A 24,586-nucleotide genomic window follows, 5' to 3' on the forward strand; every position below is an offset into this window, starting at 1 on the left:
CCCTAGCACAGTAAGACCATCTACTTGAAGTGCTAAGAAGACTCAACACTCTTCCTTCCTGATATCCTTTTGAGTTCTTGGCAGTTTCTCCTGCTCAGATTGCCTCCTCCCTCCAATTAATTCATTCTATAAACATTCAGAACGGGCCATATGCCAGGCTGTGTGGTGGGTGCTGGGGATGGAAAGACTCTGCTTATAGTCTGGAGGGGTAGACAGACATGTTGTCTGTAGGACAAGTGCTAGGTCGGGTCATCACAGAGGTAATGAGGCAGAAAAGATGCCCTCCAGGTCAGCCTGGGAGTGACTGGGATGGCCTCAGTGGGAGGAGAAGCTAGATCCCATTCTGAAAAGCACACAAGATGCAGCAAGGGTATCCCCTTGGATTGGAGGCCTACAGCTGAGGCCCCAACCTGCCCTTTCAATCTTTCTTCTCTGAACACAGATGTCACCTGCTCCTCACCTCCTCTTTTTAAAAAAATACATTTTATTGATTTTTTACAGAGAGGAAGGGAGAGTGATAGAGAGTTAGAAACATCAATCAGCTGCCTCCTGCACACTCCCCACTGGGCACGCGCCCGCAACCAAGGTACATGCCCTTGGCCGGAATCGAACCCGGGACCCTTGAGTCTGCAGACTGACATTCTATTCACTGAGCCAAACCAGTCAGGGCCTCTTTTAAATCTTGAGCTATTCTTTTTATGGTTCTAGACCAGCCAAGATGGGTTGATACCCAGCTAATGTATATAAAACATTAGCTGGGTATCTAGAAGTTTTCAGGAAATGCAGTTTTATTCCCTAGAATGAGGGCCGGGTTAATGCATCCCAATATATATATTTCAGAGTGAAGAAGGGAGAGGGAGGGAGAGATATAAACATCAGTGATGAGAGAGAATCATCAACAGGCTAACTCCTACAGGACCCCCACCAGGGATCAAGCCAAAAACCCGGGCATGTACCCTAACCAGGAATTGAAACCTAACCTCCTGGTTCATGGATTGACGCTCACGCTCAACCACTGAACTACACCAGCTGGGCTGTTTCTTTCCTTTTTTAAAAAAATATATTTTTATTAATTTCAGAGAGGAAGGGAGGATAGAGAGATAGAAACATCAATGATGAGAGAGAATCACTGATCGGCTGCCTTCTGCACACCCCCTACTGGGGATCAAGCCCACAACCCAGGCATATGGCCTTGGCCGGAATCGAACCTGGGACCCTTCAGTCCACAGGCTGATGCTCTATCCACTGCGCCAAACCGGCTAGGGCTAGGCTGTTTCTTTATCTTGTCCACAGAACTCCCAGATCCTTCCTCACCTTGTTGAGGGCTGATCCTTCTGATTCCTCAGCTCTGGTGTCTCCACTGCCAAAAGACCCACCAGCCTTCCAGACTGGGTTTGACCCCATCTTGGTGCTCATTCAACTCCACATTCCTTACAAAGGGCTGCATCACACTGCCTGGCTTTCCCCCATTGGCCATAAAGCATGGCACAGAGCAAGGCCTCTGAGACCACCTGGAGAGTGAATGAATGAGCAAATGAATGATCATAGTCAACATGCTATAGTCAATCAACATGTGATTGACTCCTTGAGCTTCCTTCCTCTGTGAGCCGGGTCTATTTTCTGTCCCCAGCCTTGTTTCTATTCACTTGGTCCAGTTATTAAGAAATGTTCTGACTTTTCTAGCACCCAGGGTGAGCAAGATCTCATGGAGGGTGGATAGGTCTTTTCTTCCAGGCCCAGAACAACTCCAGTCTCATTCTTTTCCACCTACAGCCTCTTTTCTTTAACTTCCAAAGAGGCAAGGCCAGAATCACAAAGATCCCTCAGGCATATTCCAGGGGGATCCTCCTCCTACCAACTCTCATTATAAACCCATCACTTACTAGTGATAGACAGGCACTGGCCTGAGCACACAGACCAACATTGGATTTTTGTTTATTATCTAATAATCTCCTCCCCCCCCCCCCCCCCAACTGTGGGGCAGAGATCATACTGCTAAGCTCACCATCATTGTGTCCCAAGTATCTGGTACTTTCTAGACTCAGTAAATATTAACTGAATGAATGGGTGAGTAAGTGAGTGCAGTCAAGATTTCTGCTATGATCCCAGCAGCTGGGTGTTGTAAGAGCAGGTTCAAGACCTGTTCTCCAAAGCGTTACCTATTTGACCATTCTCAAGATCCATTTGATGAATTTGACTTTTATGCAAGCCCTTGAGGGTGGAAGGAAGAATAGATAGTTCCTGCCCAGGTCCCTGGATAAGGATCAGTTCACTGTGAAATATTTGTACCACAGAGAACCCTAATCCTTGCCTGATTTCTCTCTCTCTATGGGAATTCTGGCTTAATTTATCTTTACATGAGGCACAGACACAGTTTACTGTGATCTCATGTATGTTGTTAATCCTCACCCAAGGATATTCCCCCCCCCCCCTTTGATTTTCAGAGAGAGTGGAAGGGAGGGGGAGAGACAGAGAGAAATATCCTCCATGTGCCTGACCAGGGCCCTGTGACCAAGGTACATGCCCTTGACCAGAATAAAACCAGAATGATCTGCAGGCTAATACTCTATCCACTGAGCCAAACTGGCTAGGGCCAGAAAATTTTGTTTTACAAAGGAAAGGGCAGGCATTTCAGAAAATTGAGTGGAAAGAGCTGGGAGTGATAGTATAATCCTATATAATAAAAGCCTAATATGCTAAGTGTTCGGTCATAGGGTTGTCTGTTCAACCAATCAAAGCATAATATGCTAATGAAATGCTAAGGCTGCTCAACCCCTGCTATGATGTGCACTGACCACCAGGGGGCAGATGCTCCAACAGGTAGGTTAGCTTGTTGCTGGGGTCTGGTGATTGGGACTGAGCTAGAGGGTCTGGACAAGCCCTGGATCCCTCCCACCCTCCCCTGCCCCAGTAGTGCACTGGTGGGGTCCCTCGGCCTAGCCTGTGCCCTCTCCCAATCCAGGACCCCTCAGTGGATATCAGAGAGCTGGTTTTGCCCCATCCCGCAGGCCAGGCCAGGCCAAGGGATGCTACTAGTGCACGAATTCGTGCACTGGGCTTCTAGTGTGCTACCTAAATGTATTAATTCAAGCTGATGTTTGCAGCTCACATCTATCATGTCACAGGATTCTTAAACAAGAACCAGATTCCAGATTTTGGATTCTAATCTCAGATATTTAGTTGCCTGTCTTGTTCAACAGTACTGTTGTTCACCTAGCTTACTGAAGTAAACAAAATAGCCATGAAGGTGGTACTGGAAACCTAGGAACTGGTGGGAGACTAGAAGTTTTCAGGAAATGCAGTTTTATTCCCTAGAATGAGGGCCGGGTTAATGCATCCCAAGAGATAGCTTGTTTCCAGCTTCATGGACATCTATGATTTAAGAGAACGTCAGTGGAATTTAACATATCATTCTTTCTTATAATTTTTTTTTCTAAGTGTGCTCGCAGAGAATTGTTTTGGAGACCACAGAGAACAGTTGCCTTGGGGGGAAAGAGAAATTACAAATAAGTATCTTAATTCAGAATTCAGAGGTAGAATAGCCTCTATGTGAGCCATAGGGACCAATGCGGATCTAGCGTTTAAACAAGATGGTGGCTGGGACAGGACCGCTCTATCTTTCCGAATGAAACTCTATGGCAGAGCAGAGCCGAGCAGCTTAGAAACTGAAGCCGAGATGGGTGATAACCCGACCACACTAGCGCTCTGGGAAGACTGAGGGCGAAGAGCTCCGCTGCGCATGTGTGTAACCGGGTCGGAGGCTGGGTGGGTGGGTGGGTGGGGGGCGGTCTTGAGACAAGGAGCCCACCCCACAGGGCAAGTTTTCTGAAACGTGTGAGTCGTTTAGGTCCAGCTAAAGCCGTGGTGGGGCGTTTCCTACAACGCATGCGTTCTAGACGAGACTAGCGATACGGTGGCGTGGTCTTTTCAACGTCCGGCGTATAAACGACGTCTGAGGTGGAAGGGGTGGTCAAGAGTCCCAATACACATGCGCTTTGTGGTCGAGGCGTTTCCTTCAGAGGGTGCGGAGTCTAGGGCTCCTTATTGCGCAGGCGCAAGAACTGTCCGGTAGGGCTAGTGGTCTATCACGGGGAGGGAAGAGGAGGTTAAAGGGATTAAAAAACCGGGTGCGCCTGCGCGTTGCCTACTAGTGGGCTGAACTCAGTATTAGTGAGGGGCGGAGTCACGTATACACGTCATTGGATGGGTAGGTGGGAGGGAGGATGGAGCTTGGGGAGGATCTTTGCGCTTGCGCAGTGCGGGGGTGGAGGGCGGAGGAGCTAGATAGCACGCTTGCGCGGCTGTCACAGGGCTGCTTGGTTGGTCAGTGGGGAGTCGGCGCCTGCGTACTAAGACCCGTGTGCAGCAGCGGCGGCGGCGGCGGCGGCGGCGGCAGCGGGCTCAGAGGCAGCGGTTGGGCTCGCGGCGAGCGGACGGGGTCGAGTTATTGCGTTCGCGCGAGGTGAGAGCGGGCAGGGCGCGCGTGCGCGGAACCTTGACTTGGACCTGGGAGTAGAGATGGAACTGCGCGGGGGTCGGGGAGGGGGCAGAAAGGAGCGGCGGTGGCCGCCGCCGGGGTACGGTCGGCAAGCGGCGCGAGGTGCGGAAAGGCGCGGGTGCGTGCCCTGGTTAGCGCGTGCGGTGACGGTTGGGTCCTGCCGGGTGACGTTGGAGCGACGCAGGGCGGGGGACGGCGAGCCGCGAGGCCGCCACGCGGGAGAGGCCGCCAGGCGGTCACGCCGGGGCGAGGGCCGGGGGCCAGATCGGCCCGCCGGGACAAGGGTACCTGGGCGGTTGAGAACCCGGCGCCGCGTGGCCACGTGAGGTGGGGGAGGGGGCTATTCGGTGAGAGGGCATTTAGGGGGGGCTGGCGGCCAGCGGGGGGAGGGGAGGGCGGCGTGGCTCCGGACTGGCGCGGCCTTTGAGGAGGGGGCAGCTGCGGCACCGGAAGTGCCCCGTACGGAAGGCTGCCCTCGGGGTCAGAGGCCGCATGGCCGAACGTGGACTGGGTCCGCATGGCAGCGCGGGGACCCCTCCCCCCAAGTCCCGGCCACCGGAAGCCTCGGGCGGCCACATGGGCGGGAGTCGGCAACCCTCAGCGCGGGGAAAGCAGGTCCTCGTGGGCGCCTAAGGGAGCTTGGAAATTTGAGGAGTGGGAGAAGCCGGAGTCCGGATCGTGATCACTCGAGAGAGCCCACTGCGGGCATATGTTAGCGCTCTCCCACCTCATGGGCCCCTGGAGCTTTCCCCCCAAACCTCAGGTGAAGTGAGGGGGGCCAGCCAGGTGTAAGTGACACTGTTTCTTGCTAGGAAGTCAGAGAAATGGAGAAAACGAGGGCGATTGGACGGGAGCCCAACTCAGTGGTGCTGACAGCGCCTTAAAGTCCGGGGCACATGAGTTCCCCGCTGTTATAGGTGCTCAAAACCTTGTCACTGTCTTCCTCGATGTGTATGTTTTGGGAGTTCTGGTTTTAGAGTTTTAATTCTACTAACCTAGTATAAGCTATACTACTAATTACTACCAGTCTTTGCTTTCGTTTTATTGTCATTCACCACTCCCAACTCCCTCACTTTCTACGGACTTACAGGCCCCGTCTGAAAAGCCGACAGGACCGAAGCATCTTGGGAAAAGTGGGAGGGCCCTCGAGGAGACGCTGGGTTCCTGGGTTCCCTTTGGGAAACAAGATCGAGGTGTTTGGCAGGGGGATCAGTTAGAAAACAACTTTACTTTCTCCCCCTTGGCTGCATCTACAAATGCCTGTTGGAGAGGCGGGAATCCCCCAAAGAGCCCTTGTGGTTTCCTGTACCAATGACTAGCTTGTGTGTGGATAGGGTGGGGGGGGTGTAACAGAGACGGGTGGGGCCCTGTCCTCCGGTATCCACCCTCCCTTCTCCCCTCCACATTAGCCCCGCCCTTTGGCTGGCTCATAGCTGCTCACCTAATTATAGCCCTGGTTATGTGTGGGCTAAAGGGGTAGTTGGTTTCAGTGGCAAGTAACACCTGAGTCCTCCCCCTCCCCAGGGATTAGGTCTTTGCCCATCTCAGATTTGACATCCTAATGCCCCAAAACTTCTTTTCCCAAGTCCCCTTTAACTTTCATTTGGGGTGGGGATCCAGCTTATTCTCCCCAACATACACATGAGTTCTCAAGTATTTGTGATTCCAATCAGTATTTAATCTAGGAATTTTTATTTTAAGTGGGTAATGGAATAAACATCCTTGCTGACCCCAGTTTTTTTCTTGACTAGTTGGAATCGAAGCCTCTTAAAATGGCAGATGATTTGGACTTCGAGACAGGAGATGCAGGGGCCTCAGCCACCTTCCCAATGCAGTGCTCAGCATTACGTAAGAATGGCTTTGTGGTGCTCAAAGGACGGCCATGTAAGATTGTGGAGATGTCCACCTCCAAGACTGGCAAGCACGGCCATGCCAAGGTTAGAATTCCACCTCTTCACATCTTGCCTTCCCCACATTTCCCATGCCCGTGGGGCTCCTGGCAGCAAGCTATCAGCAGTCCTAGCCTTCTATTTAACTCTTTTCTTATTTTCCAATTTCTTGTGTTCAGCACTCAGCCCTGGATACTTCCTTTCTTTCGACACTTGCTACCAGCCTTGAGCCTCTTCCACCATCATCCTCTGATAACTCCTTCTCCCTATCTGTGTGAATCTGTAACTTTCTTGGTGGTCCTTTATGCTCTGGCTATTTAGCTGCTCCATCCTTATTCATGGCTTTCACTTTTTCTGTTTGTCTTTCTTTCCTTGAATCTTTATAGATGCTCTTTATTTCTATCACTTTGCCCAGGGTTTCTTCAATCCTAATGAAATACAGCCTTCCCTGAAGGAGGCCAGGATAGCTGCCCCCTCTCCTTAATAGAGCCTCCTTGCCTTTTGGGTCCTAACATTCTTGCCCAGTGCTTTTCCTTGGCACTTCAGACTTTTATTTTTTACTCAAAAAAGTTCAACCCTGTCTTCTGTTGACTTGGCATAAATCCTGGGTTACCCCCTGATGTCCTAGATTCTTCTACTTCACGTTTTTCTTATTTCCTAATTGCTTCGTTCTTTCTGATTTCCCCCAAGTAATTTTTTCCAGCTCTCTTCCTTTCTCAGTCCTTCCTGTATTCTCAGCTCTTTCCCTTCTACCTTTCTTATTTTCCAAGTTTTTAGCCTTTTATTTACCAATGATTTGATAGCTCGAGATAACTGTCTACTCCAAAACTAGCCTACATTTTCCCTTGTGCTGTGAACCAAGTCTCAATGGTGGTCTTTTCCCCTCAGGTTCTTTTTAGAAGTTTTAGTATTTCTTGAATTTATGGTTCATTACCAATTCCCCAAATCTTTGCCCAATCTAGTCTGACTTCCCTCACCAGCCAGGGACAACTTGAACTTTTATCTCCTCCATTCTGAAGTTTAGTTGGGTTTCTCTTTGATGTGATGCATACATACAGGTCCACCTGGTTGGTATTGACATCTTTACTGGGAAGAAATATGAAGATATCTGCCCGTCAACTCATAATATGGACGTCCCCAACATCAAAAGAAATGATTTCCAGGTATGTGGATAGTCTTGGTGTAGGGTTAGTCAGTTGGGGTGGGGGCGCAGATACTGATTGATCAGAAGAGCTTGTGCTGGGAGGAGAGGGTATTTGGTATGTCAGACCCTGTGTCCTCAACCTTCAGCTTCCTTCCCTCTTTCCCCAGCTGATTGGCATCCAGGATGGGTATCTATCACTGCTCCAGGACAGTGGGGAGGTTCGAGAGGACCTTCGTCTGCCTGAGGGAGACCTTGGCAAGGAAATTGAGCAGAAGTACGACTGTGGAGAGGAGATCCTGGTATAGTGCCCCACCCACTTTCTTCTGTGCCCAGCTTTGCTCCTTGTGCTTGGTCCCTGAGCTCAGATTTCTGATTCTCCCTTTTGCTCCCCGAAGATTACAGTGCTGTCTGCCATGACGGAGGAGGCAGCTGTTGCAATCAAGGCCATGGCAAAATAACTGGCTCCCAGGTGAGTGTGACAAACTCCCCTCTAGCCCCCTTCACGTACTTTGTGGATGCTTTAGTCTTAATTGTTCTAGGCTTTTGGCCCCTAACCCTCCTTCCTGTTGAAGGCGTTCTTGTCTCACCTGGTTTCTCTTTTGTACCCAGGGTGGCGGTGGTGGCGCAGTGATCCTCGAGCCTGCAGAGGCCCCTCCCCCAGCCTGGCCCAGCTCTGGCCCCGGCCCTTGGCTGGACTCCTACACAATTTATTTGATGTTTTATTTTGGTTTCCTCCACCCCCTCAATCTGTTGGGGAGCCCCTGCCCTTCACCCTGTTCCCTTGGCCAGGAGTGAGTGAGCCATGGCCTTGGTGAAGCTGCCTTCCTCTTCTCCCCTCACACTACAGCCCTTGTGGGGGAGATGGGGTGGGTGCTGCTTGTGGTTTAGGTTTTTTTTTTTTTTTTTTTTTTAATTCTGGAATCAGCCGTGGATTCTGGCAAATGGTCCGTGTGCCCTCCCCCCACTCATCCCTGGTCTGGTCCCTGTTCCTCTAGCCCTTTATCCCAAGCACCTCCCCCACAGACTGGGGACCAGCTCCTTCCCCATGCCTATGTCTCTCCCCAAATCCCTTTAGCAGGAGAGGGAAGAGGAGGAGAGGAAAGGGGACCTGCCCCCTCCTCAGGCATCTGGGAGGGCCCTGCCCCCATGGGCTTCACCCTTTCCTGTGGGCTCTCACCCTGACACATTTGTTAAAATCAAACCTGAATAAAACTACAAGTTTAATATGAAGCCCCAACTTGGCTACTCTGAATAAATGGGTACTTGCTGACTAAAAGGGAAACGGAACCAAAAATGGATTATAGATTAGACTGTGTCAATGAGTTCAATACAATCAACCCAGTGTCCCCAGTCTGGGAACACTAGTTTGCCATGACCTGTTACCTATCCCCCACCCTCTAAGCAGCCCTGGCCTAGCCCAGGTGGGAGTGAACACAAACAGTAGTAGCCAGGGGCAATGGCAGATAGATTTTATTGGCCTAGGACATACCAGGGACCCTCACCCAAGGTGGGGGGTGGTGAGGTTGAAGATGAAATTTGATGGTCACTTGTGATAGAATCTTGGGTTCTGGCTGTGCTGGAGGAAAGGGAGCCGGGGGCCAGGTTGGCTAGTAGCAGCAAAGCTGGACTGGTGGTGGTGATGAAAGGTGGGTTTGTCAGTGTGCATGTTCTCCCTTCTGCTCCATACCCATAGAACCACCCCCAAAAAAGAAGGGAAAACTATGGGTGTGGGCCTGTCCTACCCAATCCTGTTTTCCATGTACTATAGAAACTGTCAGGTGTGTTATCCTTACCTTCCCTGCTGGTTGCATCTGCACAGGGAGCTGGGGGGAGGCGAGGAGTCCAGGGGCTGGATGCAGAGCTTGGGGGTGCATGGGGCGCAGGGAGGACTGCAGAGAACAGAATCAGAACCTGAGGCAGCCTGGGGTTCCCCATAGCAAAAGCCCTTCCCCTGATCTCCCAAGCTCCACACTCACTGAGTCAGAGAAGCCAGTTTGCTGGTTAGCATGCTCCATTTGCTTTTGTAGGGACAGGGCACCACCAGGCTGGAGGAACCCTAGGTGGGGAAGAAGGGTGTGTGAAGTGAGTAGAGAACGGAAAAGGGAGAACTTGAGGGACCAGGGCCCCTGAACGGGGTGTTATCACCTGTCTGGGTGGGCTGGAAGTGGCTGTGCACAGCATAGGGCTGTGGCTGTGGCTGAGACAAGTACTGCACTGCAGGAAAGGCTGAAGGTGCTGAAAAAGGAGGCACAGCCATTAGAACCTCCCTTTAGTCTGTTCACAACTCTACCCTCTGAGCCTGAGGAAAGCACCCCCTCCCCTCTTTTCCCACCACTTACCTCTGAGCTGCTGACTAGGACTATAGGCTGGTTGAGCGGGTCCATAGTGAGGTGGGGGCTGAGCAGTCCCATAGGCACCACCTGGGCTGCCTTGGAATTGCCCATGCTCTGGGGTCCCTGTGAAAGCTGCTGAGCCCACGTAATGCCGGGTCTGAGAAGGATGAGAACTCACTGTAAACTTGAAAGCAGAATCTCAAGTGACTTGTGTATGCTCCCATTTTTCTCTGTACATTAAGTGTCACACTCATTGCTTGAATAGTGGTTTAGTAAGGTGGGTGGAAGTAGGGGAAACACCCCATTTTACTCCTCTTACTGTAAGCACTTGGGGTCCGAACATCTGTTTGGCTCTGTCAGCTGCCATGAGGGTGCCTGGGCGATTGTGTCCTCCAGGGCTCCCTAGAGACGGAGAGGGGCTTCATGATGCTGAAGTGGCAGTCTGCAAGACCCAGGGGGGCCCATCTGACAAGTGGTTTCTTTAATCCTCACCCTGCATGCTGAGGAGATGAGTTCCCGTGTGAACAGTCAGGCTCTGTGGGTATGCAGCTGATGTCAGAGTGGTTAAGTCACTAGAGTGAAAGGAAGGCAGGTCAAACATCAAGGACAAGTGGCCCCTCTTGCCACACACACCATCTTTTGTTACCTGGCTCCATCTATACGTTTTGCCCCAATTTTAATTTTAGCTCTCCAATCCCACCTCTGCTCCTTTCGCCTCCGTTTTTCTTCCTCATGTAAAACTTTCTTGAGCTGCAGGAAAAGCTGGTGCTTCTCCTCCTGAAGGGCCGAAAGCTTCTCTTGCAGCTTCAGGATCTGGAAAAGGAGGGAAGGAAAAGATGAAGGTTAGGAGAGCCAAGGGGAGAAAGCGCTGGGAAAGATCAAGGGACAACACATACCTGTTCTTTGGTTTCCTCTAACGACATTCTCTCTTCCATCTCCTTTTTCTTTCGTCTCTCCTGCTCTTCCTTCATCTTCTGTTCCATCATCTTGTCTACTTCTTCTTCCTCTGGAGTAAGGGTCAAACAGGAAAAGTGGCAGAATGGTTACAGTAATTAGAATGTTAGAGACTGAAGACCAGCAAAAATGGTTGTCCCAGTGCTCTTGATCACTGCAAGGGGACAGGGAGAGGTAAGGTTCATTAGGTGCTCTCCAAGGTCCTTCCCAGCTGAGGAATTCTGGAGTTCAGACCTGGCGATTTAAACTCCCACCACGATGAGGCTGTTCCACCCCTCTACTAGCTTCTGCCGCCGCTGCATTGATCTGCCCGTGGGTGGGGGTCTGGAACAGCGGTGTCCACATGGGGTGTGCCCTCCCGCCTTGGCCCCAGCTCACCCTGCCGCTTGCGCTCCCGCTCCATCATGATGTGCCGGTGCAACGCCCTGGCCATGGCGTTGGAAAGCTTGGGGCGCTCCAGGAGCGCAGGCATGGTGCTGCCGGGGGCGCACGGGCCGTGGGCGCCCGGCTCTGTCGCTGACTGCCAGACCTCGGACTGGGCCTGTGGGCAGGCGAGCGCTCAGGGACAATCGCGCTCGCTCGGCCGAGACAGAAGGCCGCCCGCCGCCCCGGTCACGTGTCCGGGACCCGCCGCCCGACCGCGGGGCCGCCCACCGCTGCTCCAGCGCGCACGCGCGCGTAGGGGTCTCTAGCCTCGGGGCTCCAGCCTCCGGCCCCACCAGCCCCGGCCCCAGCCCCTCCCTACCCTCTATCTCCGCGCTTTCTCCGCTCCCACCTGCGCGCCTTGGCCAAACGTCACATCCGGTAATTGGGCTTAATCCTTCCGGGTTCAGCATCCAGGGGCTTTAAGGGTTGGGCGGAAGGAAAAGGCGGAAGTGCCGAGGACGGGTGCCTGTGGCGTCCAAGCCTCTCCACTGAGCCCGCCCCACGCCGACCAGCCCGAACTCCCATTCTGGCGGCGCGCCAGCCGCCCGGAGCCAGCTCTGGCCCCGCGGTTGGGCACCTGACTGGGCGGGCCAGGAACGCCCTTAGGAAGCGCAAGAGAGGCGACGCAGGTGCTCAGAGACGGTGTTTATTGGCTCCTTCGAAATCAGAGTCATGACAACTGTACAGAGGACCCAACCCCTCCACCGCGCCCGCCCTTCCCCTTTCCTGCCTGGTGGCCACAGGAAAAAGCAGCTTCATGTGGGGCACAGGGAGACTCCTCTGGGATTCACAGTAACCAGGAACAAAAACGGAAATAAATTAAGTGATACAGGGGAGGGAGTCAGAGGGAGTCGTGTTCCCCAAATCAGTGCATGAAGAGGGGTTGCCCAGGGCCTGGAGCTGGGTTCCCCACAAGCTCCTCCACTTCAGAGTGTTCTGAGGCCCTGGACATGGAGATGTCCTCCACTTCCCACCTAAATTTGAGACTGCCTACATGCTCCTGTGCATCTGCCAGAATGAGCACCATGCATGCTGTGGGTCACTGGAATGAGGTGGAGGCAGTCGTCACTCCGAGTCCACGGGCCCAAGGCCCAACTGTGCTTGTAGTAGTGAGGTCTCCTCCCTCATTCCACCCGTACCAGCAGGGCATAGAGGAGTGTGGCCCCCTTCTCCTTGGTTACCCACTCAAGTTCGGCTGGGCTGAAGTGAGGGTCAGGAGGTTCTCTGAGGATAGCGGAAGGAGGGCCGGGGGTGTAGGAGCCAGGGCGCACACACACCTGGAATGCCACCTGGGCCTGGTGTGTCCGCTGGAATTTGGGGTCCCGAAATCTGTCAGGCAAAAAGCAGATACAGGGTGGTGAGGCCTCTGGCCACAGTCACCTCTCCTAACTGCAACTACGGGGGCCTTGCTAGTCCTAGGAATCACTTCTACTTTACAGGGACCTGGCTCCAGCTGTTCTCTCTACTCTAAATGGCCTTGCTCCCAATGCCTGCTCAACTCCCTCACCTCTTCTCCAGCCTTAATGATATCTACCCTGACTACCCTTTTTAATATGCCTGCTCCAACTACACTTTTTTAAACATATGTTTTTATTTATTTCAGAGAGAGAAAGGGAGAGAAACATCAATGATGAAAATCACTGATTGGCTGCCTTCTGTATGCCCCCTACTGGGGATCCAACTCACAACCCAGGCATATGTCCTGACCAGGACTGAATATGTCGTGACTTCCTGGTTCATAGGTCAATGCTCAACCACTGAGCCACACTGTGAAAGGGCTGGGTGGAGACTGAGGAACTAGCAAAACAAGGTGGGAAAGGAGAGAGCAAATCATGGAGACCCAAGTGGCCCTGGGGCCATCTCTTGTGTACTTACTGCACTTTGGATGCCAGGGTCTCAGCCCCAGCATACTGGAGGGAGGGAGAAAGCAGCACTGGAGGGGGCTGCTCCTCCCGAGGAGGTGCACAGTTCTCACCCGGCTCCTCAAACCCTCCCCTGGGCTCTCCCTTCAGGGGCCGGCAGCTCAGGATGGAGGCAGTACCTGTGAGGAGAACTGGGTCAGAGTAGCCCACAGGCTTCAGCCCACAGGCCCAGCCTGCTCTGATTCTGTCAGAGTTACAGTACCTGCTCCCAACTCCCCTCGGTCCAGCACCCTCCGGATGGCTGCCACATTGCTGCCGTGATACGCCATGTGCCACTTCTTGGTTAGTGTCCCAGCCTCCAGGTGAGGATTCACTCTAGGAAGTGGGCAGATAGGGCAGATGCGACAGAGGTTACTGGCTCCCCAAGGTCATGCCCTAGACATGCAGTTCTGTCACTTCCATGCACCCTCTTGGGGCCTTCCTTTTTCAAGGGGGCAAAGAATAGTAAGAGGGATACATGCCCCATATGTACCTGAGGTTGAACCTGCACCAGCCAAAGGGCAGGGCGTATTCCCGGGGAGGTTCCCCACGGCGCCTATGGGCTTCGTCCCCGCGCATCTTCCGGCAAGACTCACAGTAGCACAGGCTACGCTTTGGTTGAGGCATGAAATAATCCTCTGCGGGAGAGCAAGTGGCAGACTTGGTGCTATGGCTCCTGTTCTGGGTCTCAACTACACGGCCTCCTTCTGACTGGTCTCTAGGGCTCTCAGCATGGCCCTGCGCTGGTCCAGGGAATGAGGCAGATTCTAGGGGACTGGGGACTCACCAGGAAGCAGCAGCAGTTCTTGGAATCGGGAACAAAGGGCATGGTACTCGCAGCTCTTGAGAGGGCTGGCAGCAGACGGTGGACCCCAGCATACACTCTCCTTGATCCCTGAGGGAGCGAATGTGGCACAGGTCACGGGAGATGGGCTAGAGGTATGGGGTGGGGTAGGGTCCTGGTCCCTTTGGGCTGGCTCACCATCCACCATGTCAGCTTTCTCCATGTCCCCTTGGGTTCCAGCACTCTTCAAACTGGCAGCTCCTGGTTCAGGGCTCACAATTGTCACCTGCAGCACAGAGGGGTGGTCAGCCAGTGTCCCCAGCCTCCAGAGCCTCCTGATCTCTTCCCTGAACTTCCCCTTTACTTGGACAGTCGTCTCCAGGCATTCCCTCCTCCCTGCCTCCACTGCCACTCACCTGCTCACACTGCCCATAGAGGTCCACGAGCGCATGGCAGGGCTGGGGGACATCTGGCACAGCCACCCCCTGGTCCATCCCATTGACATGGAGATGCAGTCCCCCAGAGCTGTCGAGCCGCAGTCCCAGGATGGTACCTTCAGGACACGTGTCCAGATTTGGCCCAAACTTCTCACAGATCTGGGAGGGAGAGATCTACTGTCTTCCCAGAGAGCAGACTCCCACCAGCAGCAGCCACCTCCACCCTCCACTCTGCTTCAGGTCGCCAGTCCCTGGGCCTTGCCTCCACACTTGCCCACTGTCTGGGTTCTACCCCCTGCTTCAATGACCTAGACGCCACCTCCCCTTCCCCTCACTGCAACATTCTCAATGTTACCAGCATAGGAGGCCGCAAGCCTGAGACTGTCCAGATAATGATACTCACGCCCTTGTGTGAGTCCACTCACTACAGCGCCCCCCCCCCCTTCATATCTGTGACCCTACCTCCAAGCTCAGGATCCTTCTCCTTCTTTTTGGCCAGCTCCTCCCTACTCAGAGACCTGGCCTCTCACTCCTCCCTGCTCCCTACCCACCTTGAGGCCATTGTGGAAGACCCCATGGCCCCGCAACAGCCAGGCTGCCCGCTTAAGGGCACAGGCAGAGGCAGGGAAGTTGAGCCGCTCCGGTGGGCAGGTGATGACTCCCAGGACTAGGGAAGATGTCCACTGGCGGTTCAGGAAGTCTATCCGCACCTGGGAGAGAAGGCAACTATTCCCCGGTCCTGGCCTCCTGGGAAAGAGGCCCCGCCCCCCAGCACAGCCCTGCTTCTCACACCAGCCAGAGCGAAGATGACACCTCCCCGAGTGTGGCCTGGGATGCTGCCCCTTCTAACATGTGGAGGGACTGGAAACTGCAAATTCAGTTATTTCCTCTCCTCTTTCAGCCTTGCTCTTGCTGTGGACTCTGTAAGGATTCTTGTCCCTAGCGGCTCCCTTCCCCTGGCTAACAGTGACATCTCTTAGTTTGCAACAAAAGGGCCCCTCTGGAAAGCCCTCCCTGCTCCCATACGCAGGATCCGGCATCTTCCCTGGAATACCCCAGCTCCTCTCTGCTGCTTCCCTCACTAGGTACCAGGTGGGCACTGACCTGCAACTCCCACCACAGGAAAGGTCATTCAAGGGACATGCCTTTCATTGTCCTCAATCTGGAAAGGCCTTGCTCCAGGAAGGTTGGCCCGGGGTCACCCTGAGCAAGAGTTGCTGGGGACAAGAAGGGGACAGACAAGGAAGGCCCACCTGGACCAGCAGCTGGGGCACCAGGGGCTGACTGATGACAACGATGCCCTGGTTGTAGCTGGCCACCCGGGTAGCTGTACGGTTCCCATTGGACAGGAGGATATTCTTCCCATGGTTCTCCAGGAATTCAAGGGCTGTAGGCATAATGGCCACTTGATCCTCGCCCTGGTGTGGAGGAGAGACTGAGCTGCTAGGGTTGCCAAGGTGAGGCCCGAGCCCCCACTAGAGTTCAGAGCTTGTGCGCATAAGCTTCTATCCATCCTGGACAGGCCTGGAGAACCCAAAAATAACCTGGTGGCCAATGGCCCACCAACCGCTCATCCATGTGCCCCAGGGCCCTGCTGCAGCCTCTTACTCCCAGGCCGTGCTCCTCGTCCTCCTCGTCTTCATCGCCCTCACTTCCAGTGTCCGAGCTGGGGGAAGGAGGCTGGGTGCCTTCGGGCTCCTCCAGCCTTGTGGAGCTGACAATAGACACACTCCGCACTGGCCCGTATAGATCCAGCACGGCCCACACGTTCTGGAGGCACACAGACCAGGAAGTTGGAGAGGAGCAGAAGACCTCAACCCACTCCCAGAATTCAAGGCAAGTCATGGGTCTACCTTGGCAATGCCAGTGGCTGCAGGCCCCATGTCCTCTCCATCCACCAGGATGTGCATTGAGTCATCTGCCCCCCGGCGAATGCCCACACGGCTCCCCACCTAGGACCAAGGTGAGATAAGGACAGATGCTCAGCCCACCTCTCCCTGCCATCCCAACTCCCAACCCCACCCTTTTCCCCAGATCCAGCTGCTTCACCCCCAGCCTTTCTAGGTTCCGGCCATAGTTCATCCTCTGGAGCAGCCCGTCACGCCTCACTTCACAGCTGGACACCATCCAGGTGGTCTTTGTCCGGAGCTCTGGCAGGGAGGGAGGCACCCCAGGGCCACCACCTGCTCCAGGCCCCATCTCCCCTGGTGCCAGTGTTGTTAGCCCTATCCGGAGGGAACCCGCCCACTTCTCATCCAGCTCTTCCACTTTCACCTGTGAGAAAAAATGAGCTTGCAACTAGATGGGGGCAGGGGAGGGGGCAGGTAGGAAGCAGTCTGGTCCTGTTGTGAAGGGACTGGAAGCCTCCTTTTCCTATCTCCACAGCCCACCTCAAAGACTTCCTCAGTCTTGAGCTCCTTGGTGCTAAAGACAAGGCCATGAGCATAGCCAGCTGCCCGCACCGCCCTTGTGCCATCTTCCTCCAGAGTGACATTCTTGCCGCAAATACTGTGGAATCGGTGAGCCACGCCAGCCACTGCGGAAAGATGGTGCCAAAGAACAGAGAAGAATTGGGGCAGCAAGCTTCCGTTAGCACACAGAGCAAAGCTTTCAGGTGAAACAGGAAGTTGACATAAAGGTCCCATCTGACATCACCCCTTTACCTGTGACACCTCTTTTCACCACATTTAGACTCATCCCCAAACCTGGTAGACCCAGCTTATGATGTCCTAGCCCCTTGGTGGTAAGGAAGCATCCAGGCCCTGTGTACCAGGCATAACCCTGTCCTCTTCCTGGCTGCTTTCCACCATGGGTTGTTCCCTCCCCTTTGCCTGTAGCTGCTGCAGCCAGCCTGTCTTTGAACAGCTTCCCTGACCCAGAAGCTGTCTCTCTCAGGCCCACAGCAGGCAAGCAGAGCCCACCCTCCCTCCCTGTTGGCTGAACCTGGGGAGAGCAGGGGGAATGACTTCTCAGTAGCGGTGTTGCTGGTTGCCAGGCTGTTGTCCATGGGGCCGGTAGCATTGGTGATGGACACTTGGACACACTGGCCATAGAGATCCACTACCGCATACACCTCTGGGTAGGAAAGGAGGAGTCAGAACCTTGACACCTTCCCGGCCAGGATGAGGGTGGCAGGTCGAAAGCCACAGAGTAGTCACCTTTACCCGGAGGCAAGCCTGAGCAGGCAGCGCCTTGGTCCTGGCCGTTGATGAAGTAGTGCAGATCTCCCTTGGAAGTTCGCATCATGCCGATGCGTGCACCTGTGCCCAGCGCATCGAGGTCGCACCCGTAGTTGTTGCGCATTGTGTTACCATCTTGCATGATAGCTGTGCCACTGGAGGGATGGCAAAGGGGGAGTTCAGCCTCCCAGCTTCCTCTCCACAGGTCCCTGCCCAGTCTCTGCCTGTCAGATCTTCCAGTGCCTTGGATTAGCATCTCAATCTGGGGTCTGAGACCCAATCCTGTCTCCTACATCCCTGGGAGCTCTCATGAAAAAGTAATAAATACCCTATGAGAGAGGAGGGCTGAGCCGTGTGGAAGGAGGGGGGTGGGTTCCCAGAATTAAAGAGAAGAGGTAGCCAGATTCCCTAGTTCAGTGGTCGGCAAACTCATTAGTCAACAGAGCCCAATATCAACAGTACAACGATTGAAATTTCTTTTGAGAGCCAAATTTTTTAAACTTAAACTTCTAATGCCACTTCTTCAAAATAGACTCGCCCAGGCCGTGGTATTTTGTGGAAGAGCCACACACAAGGGGCCAAAGAGCCGCATGTGGCTCGCGAGCCGCAGTTTGCCGACCACGGCCCTAGTCTATCACACAAGCAGGCCTGAAACCCTGCTTCCCTTGTCCCAGCCAGCTCCACCCAGACCCACCCAGCTGGTCCCAAAGCAAGCAGCCCAACCTCAGCATCCAAGTATCGTAGTCAATGTCTGTCATAGTGTTGGGGAATTCAAGGTCCTCTGGCCGAATAGCAGTCACTCCTGTGAGGAGGCAGGGGTAGGTCAGAGCCGAGCCCCCAGGCATTGGCAGGCAGCACCTCCCCCAACAGGCATACACACACACACACACACACACACACACACACACACACACAGAGCTGCCCCTCACCAGCCTCAATGGAGCCTGACCAGCGGTCCACCATCTTCTGAATGACAATTTCGAACAGCTCTCCATCCCGCAGGGCCCTGCCCGGAGAGTGGCGATCAGACAGGCCCTATTGGGTTGCTCAAGCTGGGCAGTAGGAAAGTGGGGGCAGCCCCGTCCAGACACTGACCGGTTGGAGATAACAATGGCATCATTGAACTCGCTGCGACAGTTGTGACGGAGCGCAGTGCGGCCCCCATTCGTGATGACTGCGTTACTGCCATGCAGCTGGTGGAAGCGGAGGTCGGAGCCCCCCGCCCCTGATGATGGGGAGCTTGGAGACACCTGGTTGTTCCCCTCAGGGAGTGGCTCAGGGACTGGGGTCACCTCTGCAAGAGGGGACATCACCCATTAGGCATACAGTTGTCTCTGAGGCCTCCTGAGGCCACCCCACCATCCTGCCCCTGCCCAGCCCGGCCCTCACCCACGTCGTCCACAATGGTGGCCTGGGCAGCCTGGCCGTAGAGATCCACAACAGCATAGACACCCGGGGGCACATTCCAGGCAGCAGGGCCCTGAGTCATCCCATTGACAAAGAAGTGGAGAGTCCCGTCCTCCCTACGAACCACGCCCACCGTGTCCCCTGCCTTGGAAGAAGGGGGGCTGGAGTGAGGAGTCAGGCAGAGTCCCTGCCTGGGCTGGTCCTGCAGCAGCCCCCCCCGGCCTACTCCCCACTGTTGAGACCTGCCAGCACATCCACTCTCCCACCTTGAGGCGGTCCAGGTTGTGCCCATATTCATCCAAGATGGTTGTCCCATTGTGCATCACCCCATTCCCAGTCATCATCCAGGTCCCTAGGGGGTCAAGGAGCGGCAGAGGACATGAGGGAGAAGCCAGGACTCCTCCCCTTTACCGAGCAGTCCCCACGTTATTCCCCGAAGCCTTTAGCCCAGCCTGCCTTTTCTCTGACAGTCGCTTTTCCCCAGAGAAAGACAAGAAAACTACTGTTCTCACGCCAGCCAGAGCCCTGTCCGGGGCCACTCCTCAGCCACTGACTCAGCCGTCACAAGTGTGACAAGTGCAAAAGGGGCTGGAGAGCACGCGCCAGGGCTGTGAGGACAGCTTCCTCCCTAGGACCCTCTTCTGGCCCTGCCCCTCTCAGGAGCTCACCAGAACGCAAGTTGGTCATGGTGGAGGGCAATTGGAGGTAGGCAGGGTTGTGGGTGGTGACACCAATCTCAATGGAGCCAGCCCATTTGTCCACCATCTTGTCGATGCGCACCTGGAATACCTCTCCGTCCCGCAGGGCTCTGCTGCTCAGCACCACGCCATGATTGAAGTCATCGGTGGCACTGAGGGCACAGCAAATGGGGACTCAGACCCCCAACACAAACTCTGAACATGCCACATCTTTTTAGCCCAAGTCAACCAGATAAACATCATACTCAGAAGGCTCCCCCGCTCTGTCCAGGACACCCCAGACCAGACTCCTTGTACCTCCCACTTCCCCACCCCTCCCCCCAATTCCATTAGAGCCCTTTCTGCAGGCTTCTCCCCACCCCTTGGGCCATACTGGGGCCTCAGAGCAGTGCGTCCCTCGTGGGTGATGGCTGCCTTCTGCCCACAGTTGGGGTGGAAGAGCAGGCGCTCAGGTTCTGCCTGGGCAGCGGGAGCGGCACGGCGGAGAGCACCCTCAGGGGACAGCGCCCGCAGGATGGCATTGTTCCTGCGCAGACGGTCACTGTGGTTGTTATTGTGCACGATGGTCACCTTCACTGCCATCCCGTACAAGTCTACCACACCGTACACCACTGGGGGTGTCAATGGGGTAGCCACGCCTGTGGGGGTGGAAGGCACAGGAATGGGGGCGGGTAAGGAGAGAAGAGTCAAATATAGAGTCGGAGTATCAAGAGGCAGGAGGATGAGGTACAGACCACCCCACCGGGAGCCCCGGCCCGCCAGCCCTCTGACTTCCCCTTACCTTGATCAATGCCGTTAATGAAGAAGTGGAGGGCAGAGTTGGACTTCCTTGTGAGACCAATGTGGTCACCCTCCTATTCAAAACAAAAAAGAACAGTCTGGAGTTCATCCACAATCAGGCTCCAGACAGTTGGAACCATGAGAACGGAGCAGCCCTTGAGCCTTCCCACCACCCACATCACGGGAACAGCTCCAAAAGTCCTCCTGAGCCTCAGACCGCCCTGAGTGCTTCGTGCAAGTCCTCCCGTACTGCAGGAAGTCACCTTACAACCATGAACTTGCCTAACCCTCACAACGATCTGTAAAACACCACTAACAGGCTCATTTTAGACATCTGCAGAAAAGAAAAAACTACCAAAGAGGGTAAGCTTCTTGCCTCAGGTCACTCTCACACATGGCCAACCAGCAAGAGGACCTGAACCCACCTGACGTAAAAACTGAGTGCCTACCTGCGGGCAACCCTGCCTTCTGAGACAGAACCTTTAGGCAAAAGACAAAGGCCGAGCTCTAGACCGCGGGCCCAGGCCGGGATGCAGCCAGGCTGCCCACCCTCACCTGCAGCTCATCCAGACTAAATTCACAGTACTCCCGGCGGGTGCCCTTGCCGTTGGTCAGAATCCCACAGCCGCTCATCATAATGGTGCCTAGGGGAAAGCACACACCCTGGTTAGGGGACGAGTTTCCTTCACCTCAGGTGCCCCAGGCCCCCAGCCCCCACCCTGCCAGTGGCTGGTACCTGACTGCAGATTGGTCATGGTGGCTGGGTATTCCAAATTGTTGGGATTGTGGGTGGTGACACCAATCTCAATGGAGCCTGACCACTTATCTACGAGCTTGTCGATGCGGATCTTGGGTGGAATATGAGAAGGGAGAGGTGGGCATGTAAATGTAGAGAATGGACTCCCAGCCCCTGGTCCTTCCCCAGTCCCCACCCTTCCAGGAGCAAGGATCAAGCCCCGTCTTTAGCTCCCAAAGGGTGAGGTGCCAGCCAGACCCCAGGCTCTTGCACACCTCAAACATCTCATTGTCCCGGAGCGGGCGGTTGGTCATGACAACCCCATTGTTGAATTCATCCAAGGGCCGGCGCCGCTCAGCCGTCTTATTGTTGTTGCTGAGTTTGATGAGAGTTCCACACTTCTCATGAAAGAGCAGGGCGTCATTGGAAGTGAGGATGGGTGAGGTGGCAGCACAGCTAGAGCCTAGTCCTTCCCCTGCTGGTGGGGAGCTCAGGTTCACATTTAGGAGCCCCCCATTATAGGCAGACAGGATGGCATTGCTCACCACCTCAGACAGCTCCATACTGGCAAAGTCTACAGCAGCAGGACGAAAGAAAAGCTGACATGAGGCCCTACGCCCTCAGGTCCGCAGTCCTCTCCTTGCCCCTCTCCTGAGGTCCCTCCCTCGTCCACCTCATTTCCCGCTCCCCTTCCCGGGCCTCCCAGGAGCCCTCACCATTATGCGACTCAAGGCTGTTAGGAAACGTCTCCGGCCGGGCCTGCACTGGGGACACCATGAAGGCTGGGAACCAGGCAGGATGGGAGGGGAATAAGGGTTCAGCCCCTGCTGCAGAACCCACAGCCAGGAGACCCCTCCTCTAGCCCCTGCTCTCCCCTTCAACAGACTCAGGGGTCCGAGTGGCCCTGCCCACACCCAGCCTCGCTTGTCGCTCTGTTTCCCTTCAGCCATCCCCTGGGCCCCACCCCTCCACCACGGCCCTAGCTGCATTCTCACCTTCATCCCTAGAGGTCCCCTGTTCAGCCAAGGCAGAATCTTCAGGGGGAGCGGAGGGCTCGAGGGGAGGTGTGGGGATGGGAGTAGGGGAGCTGAAGCCTGGCTCAGGGGGTAGCACAGTGACTTGGGTGCACTTGCCATAAAGGTCCACAACGGCCCAGACGCGAGCAGGCAGGCCTGTGGCAGCCACACCACAATCCCGCCCATTCACCCAGAGCCGCAGCTCCCCAGCAACTGTGCGCTCCACGCCCACACGGTCCCCTTCGCCAAGCTGGTCCAGGTCCTGACCATACTCCTCCAGCACAGAACGTCCATCCCTCAGCACCGAGCAGCCCGACACTACCCACGAACCCCCCTTCAGCCCTGTGGCGCTGCTTGGGAAGTCCAGCACACTGGGGTCCAGTGCCGTCACCCCAATCTCAATGGAGCCACTCCAGGAGTTGACCTGTGACAGGGGTGGTGGACAGAGGCTCAGGATGGGCCGCCAATGGGCCTCCCACCACTAGGAAACCACAACTCACAGGCCACTGTGTCCTCCTCTCCCCACCGCGCAGACAGCTTAACTGACTTTTCTCTCTTGAGACACTAACCCAGAGCTGCAGCCCCACAAGTGACTTTCTGACTCTGTCCCAGGGAGGTTTGGTCCTCTGCTCTGTACTCTGCTCAGTGTCTGCATCAGCCTTTCCCCATCATGCTGGCTAATTTCCTGGCTCCAGCTCCCTGCCTCCTCTAACTTCATTGGACTCTGTGGCTCCTCAACCACCCAAATCCACAGCTAGCTCTCCATGTCCATATTCCGTGCTCTTGTATATCATTCTCTTCCCTTCTCTTCCTAGGCCCAATTCTCTCCTAGGCTCTGGCTCCACTCAGATTCACTCTCTGCCCAAAGTCAGTCTTTGTGCACCTGGCCTCTTCCCGAAATCACACACACCTCCCACTCCGAGTAGCTCTCCTTACCCATCTTCCCCAACCATCCCTGAGTTTGTCCTTCAATGGTCTGCTCTTTCTCGGTTATCTCTCTCCCCTGCCCATCACATCTCTGACATCTCTCCATCCTCCATCTCCCAGACATTGTCCGGGCTGGCTCCCTACTCGTTCTAGCGGGCGAGGGCCCGTGTCCCTTCCCTGCTCCTGGGTCTTGAGGAAATTCAAGCTCTCCTGGTCTCCTTCAGGCTGAATGCTTCTGTTTCATGCTCCCTCCCTGCACGTCACCTGGCGTCTGAGTCTGTCGGTTCCCCCTCGGTACCCAAGGATGTGGTTCCACTGGCTGACCTCCCCGTCTCCCTCTGGTCCCCTCCCACCATCCTCCACATCTTGGTTTTGCGGCCCCAGCTCCGCACCTTGCGGTCGATGCGGACGGTGAAGACGCGTCCATCGCGCAAAGGTTCCCGGCTCAACACCAGCCCGTGGTTAAACTCCTGGCCCGGCTGCTGCCGCCGCGCTGTACGCCCACAGGCCGACAGGCTGACCAGGCGCCCCGTGCGCGGGTGCAGCTCCCCGCCGCTGCCCAAACCCGCGCCAGACCCCGGTCCTGGGCCGCTCCCGCCGGGGCCTCCACCCCCACCAGGCCCCGGCCCGGGGCCTCCCCCAGACCCCCCACTCCCACCCGACCCCGCCGCCATCGCCGCTGACGCCGGGGCCGCACGACAGCCGCGTTTGGCGGCACCGTAGCAACGGCGGTGCACAAACACCCTGAAGGAATGGGACCCGGGGCTGGGGCCAGATATGCTTTACGGCACTGCCGGGCACTGAAGCATCCCGGGCTAAGGGCTAAGGAACTAACGGCTACCCGGTGGGAACAGAAGGACGACGGGGTCGGAGGCTTGCTTTACGGCACGATGGAGTGGCTCCGAGAGCGGGGAAGACTTGGGCTGGGAGTTTTTACGACAGTGAAAGAAACGACGGCCGCAGCCATCTTTACGACGGAAGGGGGGGGTGCCGGCGCCTGAAACACTTTCAGCTTTGCGACAGCGGCACCGACAGCCCCGCCCTCGTCGAGGCAGGCCACGCCTTGAAGTCGTCGCTTTACGGCAAGAGGAGGCGGTGTCTTCCTTCAAGCTACAAGCTTCGAAGCTGTGTGAACGGGGACCGGGAACCGGCAGCTTCAAACACGGAAACCTCTGCCCTCCACACCGCTGAGACCGGATATGTCTTGCGACAGGATCGCAATCCCTCCACTTTCCACTTTATAACACACCTCTCGTGAGAGGCAAAGCGGCCGACTTTTGGGGGGAAAAGGGCTTGCGGATGTTTCCAGTCAAGCCCACCTTGAACTCCAATTCATTCATACTTAGGTTTTAAAGCTACGAATAAAAAGCCCGAAGAAACCCCGGCGGACAATTTCTAGCAACGGCGCCGACGGTCCCAAAAGATTGCCCCAGAGCTATTAACAAGCCCCCAGCCCGCTCCGACGCTCGCGCTAAGG

General features: G+C 55.4%; 3 protein-coding genes across 6 annotated transcripts; 1 reads left to right on the forward strand and 2 right to left on the reverse strand.

The window, feature by feature from the left end:
* The first annotated feature begins 4,305 nt into the window (after positions 1 to 4,305).
* On the forward strand, positions 4,306 to 8,726 carry EIF5A (eukaryotic translation initiation factor 5A). The gene is made up of 6 exons (XM_079797537.1): positions 4,306 to 4,462; positions 6,250 to 6,435; positions 7,446 to 7,550; positions 7,699 to 7,830; positions 7,927 to 8,000; positions 8,141 to 8,726. Exons 2-5 carry the CDS (start codon positions 6,271 to 6,273, stop codon positions 7,987 to 7,989), a joined length of 465 nt encoding a protein of 154 aa, XP_079653663.1. The 5' UTR covers positions 4,306 to 4,462; positions 6,250 to 6,270; the 3' UTR covers positions 7,990 to 8,000; positions 8,141 to 8,726.
* On the reverse strand, positions 8,421 to 11,671 carry GPS2 (G protein pathway suppressor 2). Its single transcript, XM_079797536.1, has 11 exons — positions 11,564 to 11,671; positions 11,197 to 11,359; positions 10,761 to 10,870; positions 10,565 to 10,677; positions 10,357 to 10,436; positions 10,184 to 10,266; positions 9,871 to 10,021; positions 9,677 to 9,766; positions 9,508 to 9,587; positions 9,325 to 9,420; positions 8,421 to 9,158 (listed from the first exon to the last, which is right to left on the reverse strand). The coding sequence occupies exons 2-11, from the start codon at positions 11,288 to 11,290 to the stop codon at positions 9,075 to 9,077; spliced, it is 981 nt and encodes a 326-aa protein (XP_079653662.1). The 5' UTR covers positions 11,291 to 11,359; positions 11,564 to 11,671; the 3' UTR covers positions 8,421 to 9,074.
* Positions 11,672 to 11,954: 283 nt separating this feature from the next.
* Positions 11,955 to 23,783, reverse strand: NEURL4 (neuralized E3 ubiquitin protein ligase 4; the record flags this gene model as incomplete). Of its 4 annotated transcripts, none has more annotated exons than XM_079797533.1 (29): positions 11,955 to 12,573; positions 13,120 to 13,285; positions 13,369 to 13,481; positions 13,639 to 13,783; positions 13,933 to 14,040; positions 14,128 to 14,215; positions 14,346 to 14,525; positions 14,918 to 15,076; positions 15,620 to 15,784; positions 15,975 to 16,136; positions 16,220 to 16,318; positions 16,416 to 16,640; positions 16,757 to 16,902; positions 17,310 to 17,441; positions 17,531 to 17,700; positions 18,269 to 18,347; positions 18,475 to 18,551; positions 18,641 to 18,839; positions 18,935 to 19,097; positions 19,219 to 19,304; positions 19,621 to 19,802; positions 20,024 to 20,288; positions 20,432 to 20,504; positions 20,986 to 21,074; positions 21,167 to 21,278; positions 21,442 to 21,740; positions 21,883 to 21,948; positions 22,162 to 22,606; positions 23,502 to 23,783. In XM_079797533.1, 29 exons carry the CDS (start codon positions 23,781 to 23,783, stop codon positions 12,369 to 12,371), a joined length of 4,680 nt encoding a protein of 1,559 aa, XP_079653659.1. In that variant the 3' UTR covers positions 11,955 to 12,368. The 4 variants fall into 4 exon arrangements, with proteins under 4 accessions (XP_079653659.1, XP_079653661.1, XP_079653658.1 ...); XM_079797532.1 differs by having other exon boundaries at positions 11,956 to 12,573; positions 17,525 to 17,700; XM_079797535.1 differs by lacking the exon at positions 21,883 to 21,948.
* Between the last annotated feature and the right edge of the window lie 803 nt (positions 23,784 to 24,586).

This window comes from Cnephaeus nilssonii (assembly GCF_951640355.1).
Source record: "Cnephaeus nilssonii genome assembly, chromosome: 19".
Taxonomy (NCBI): Eukaryota; Metazoa; Chordata; class Mammalia; order Chiroptera; family Vespertilionidae; genus Cnephaeus; species Cnephaeus nilssonii.

Excerpts from the sequence above, each read along its gene's own strand:
- EIF5A (XM_079797537.1), top strand. The coding sequence starts at position 6,271 with ATGGCAGATGATTTGGACTTCGAGACAGGAGATGCAGGGGCCTCAGCC. Across the intron at positions 6,436-7,445 it reads GCAAGCACGGCCATGCCAAG|GTCCACCTGGTTGGTATTGA; the intron begins GTTAGAATTCCA and ends GCATACATACAG. Across the intron at positions 7,831-7,926 it reads ACTGTGGAGAGGAGATCCTG|ATTACAGTGCTGTCTGCCAT; the intron begins GTATAGTGCCCC and ends TGCTCCCCGAAG.
- GPS2 (XM_079797536.1), bottom strand. The coding sequence starts at position 11,290 with ATGCCTGCGCTCCTGGAGCGCCCCAAGCTTTCCAACGCCATGGCCAGG. Across the intron at positions 9,588-9,676 it reads CTTCCAGCCCACCCAGACAG|GGTTCCTCCAGCCTGGTGGT; the intron begins GTGATAACACCC and ends TTCCCCACCTAG. Across the intron at positions 9,421-9,507 it reads AAACTGGCTTCTCTGACTCA|TCCTCCCTGCGCCCCATGCA; the intron begins GTGAGTGTGGAG and ends TGTTCTCTGCAG.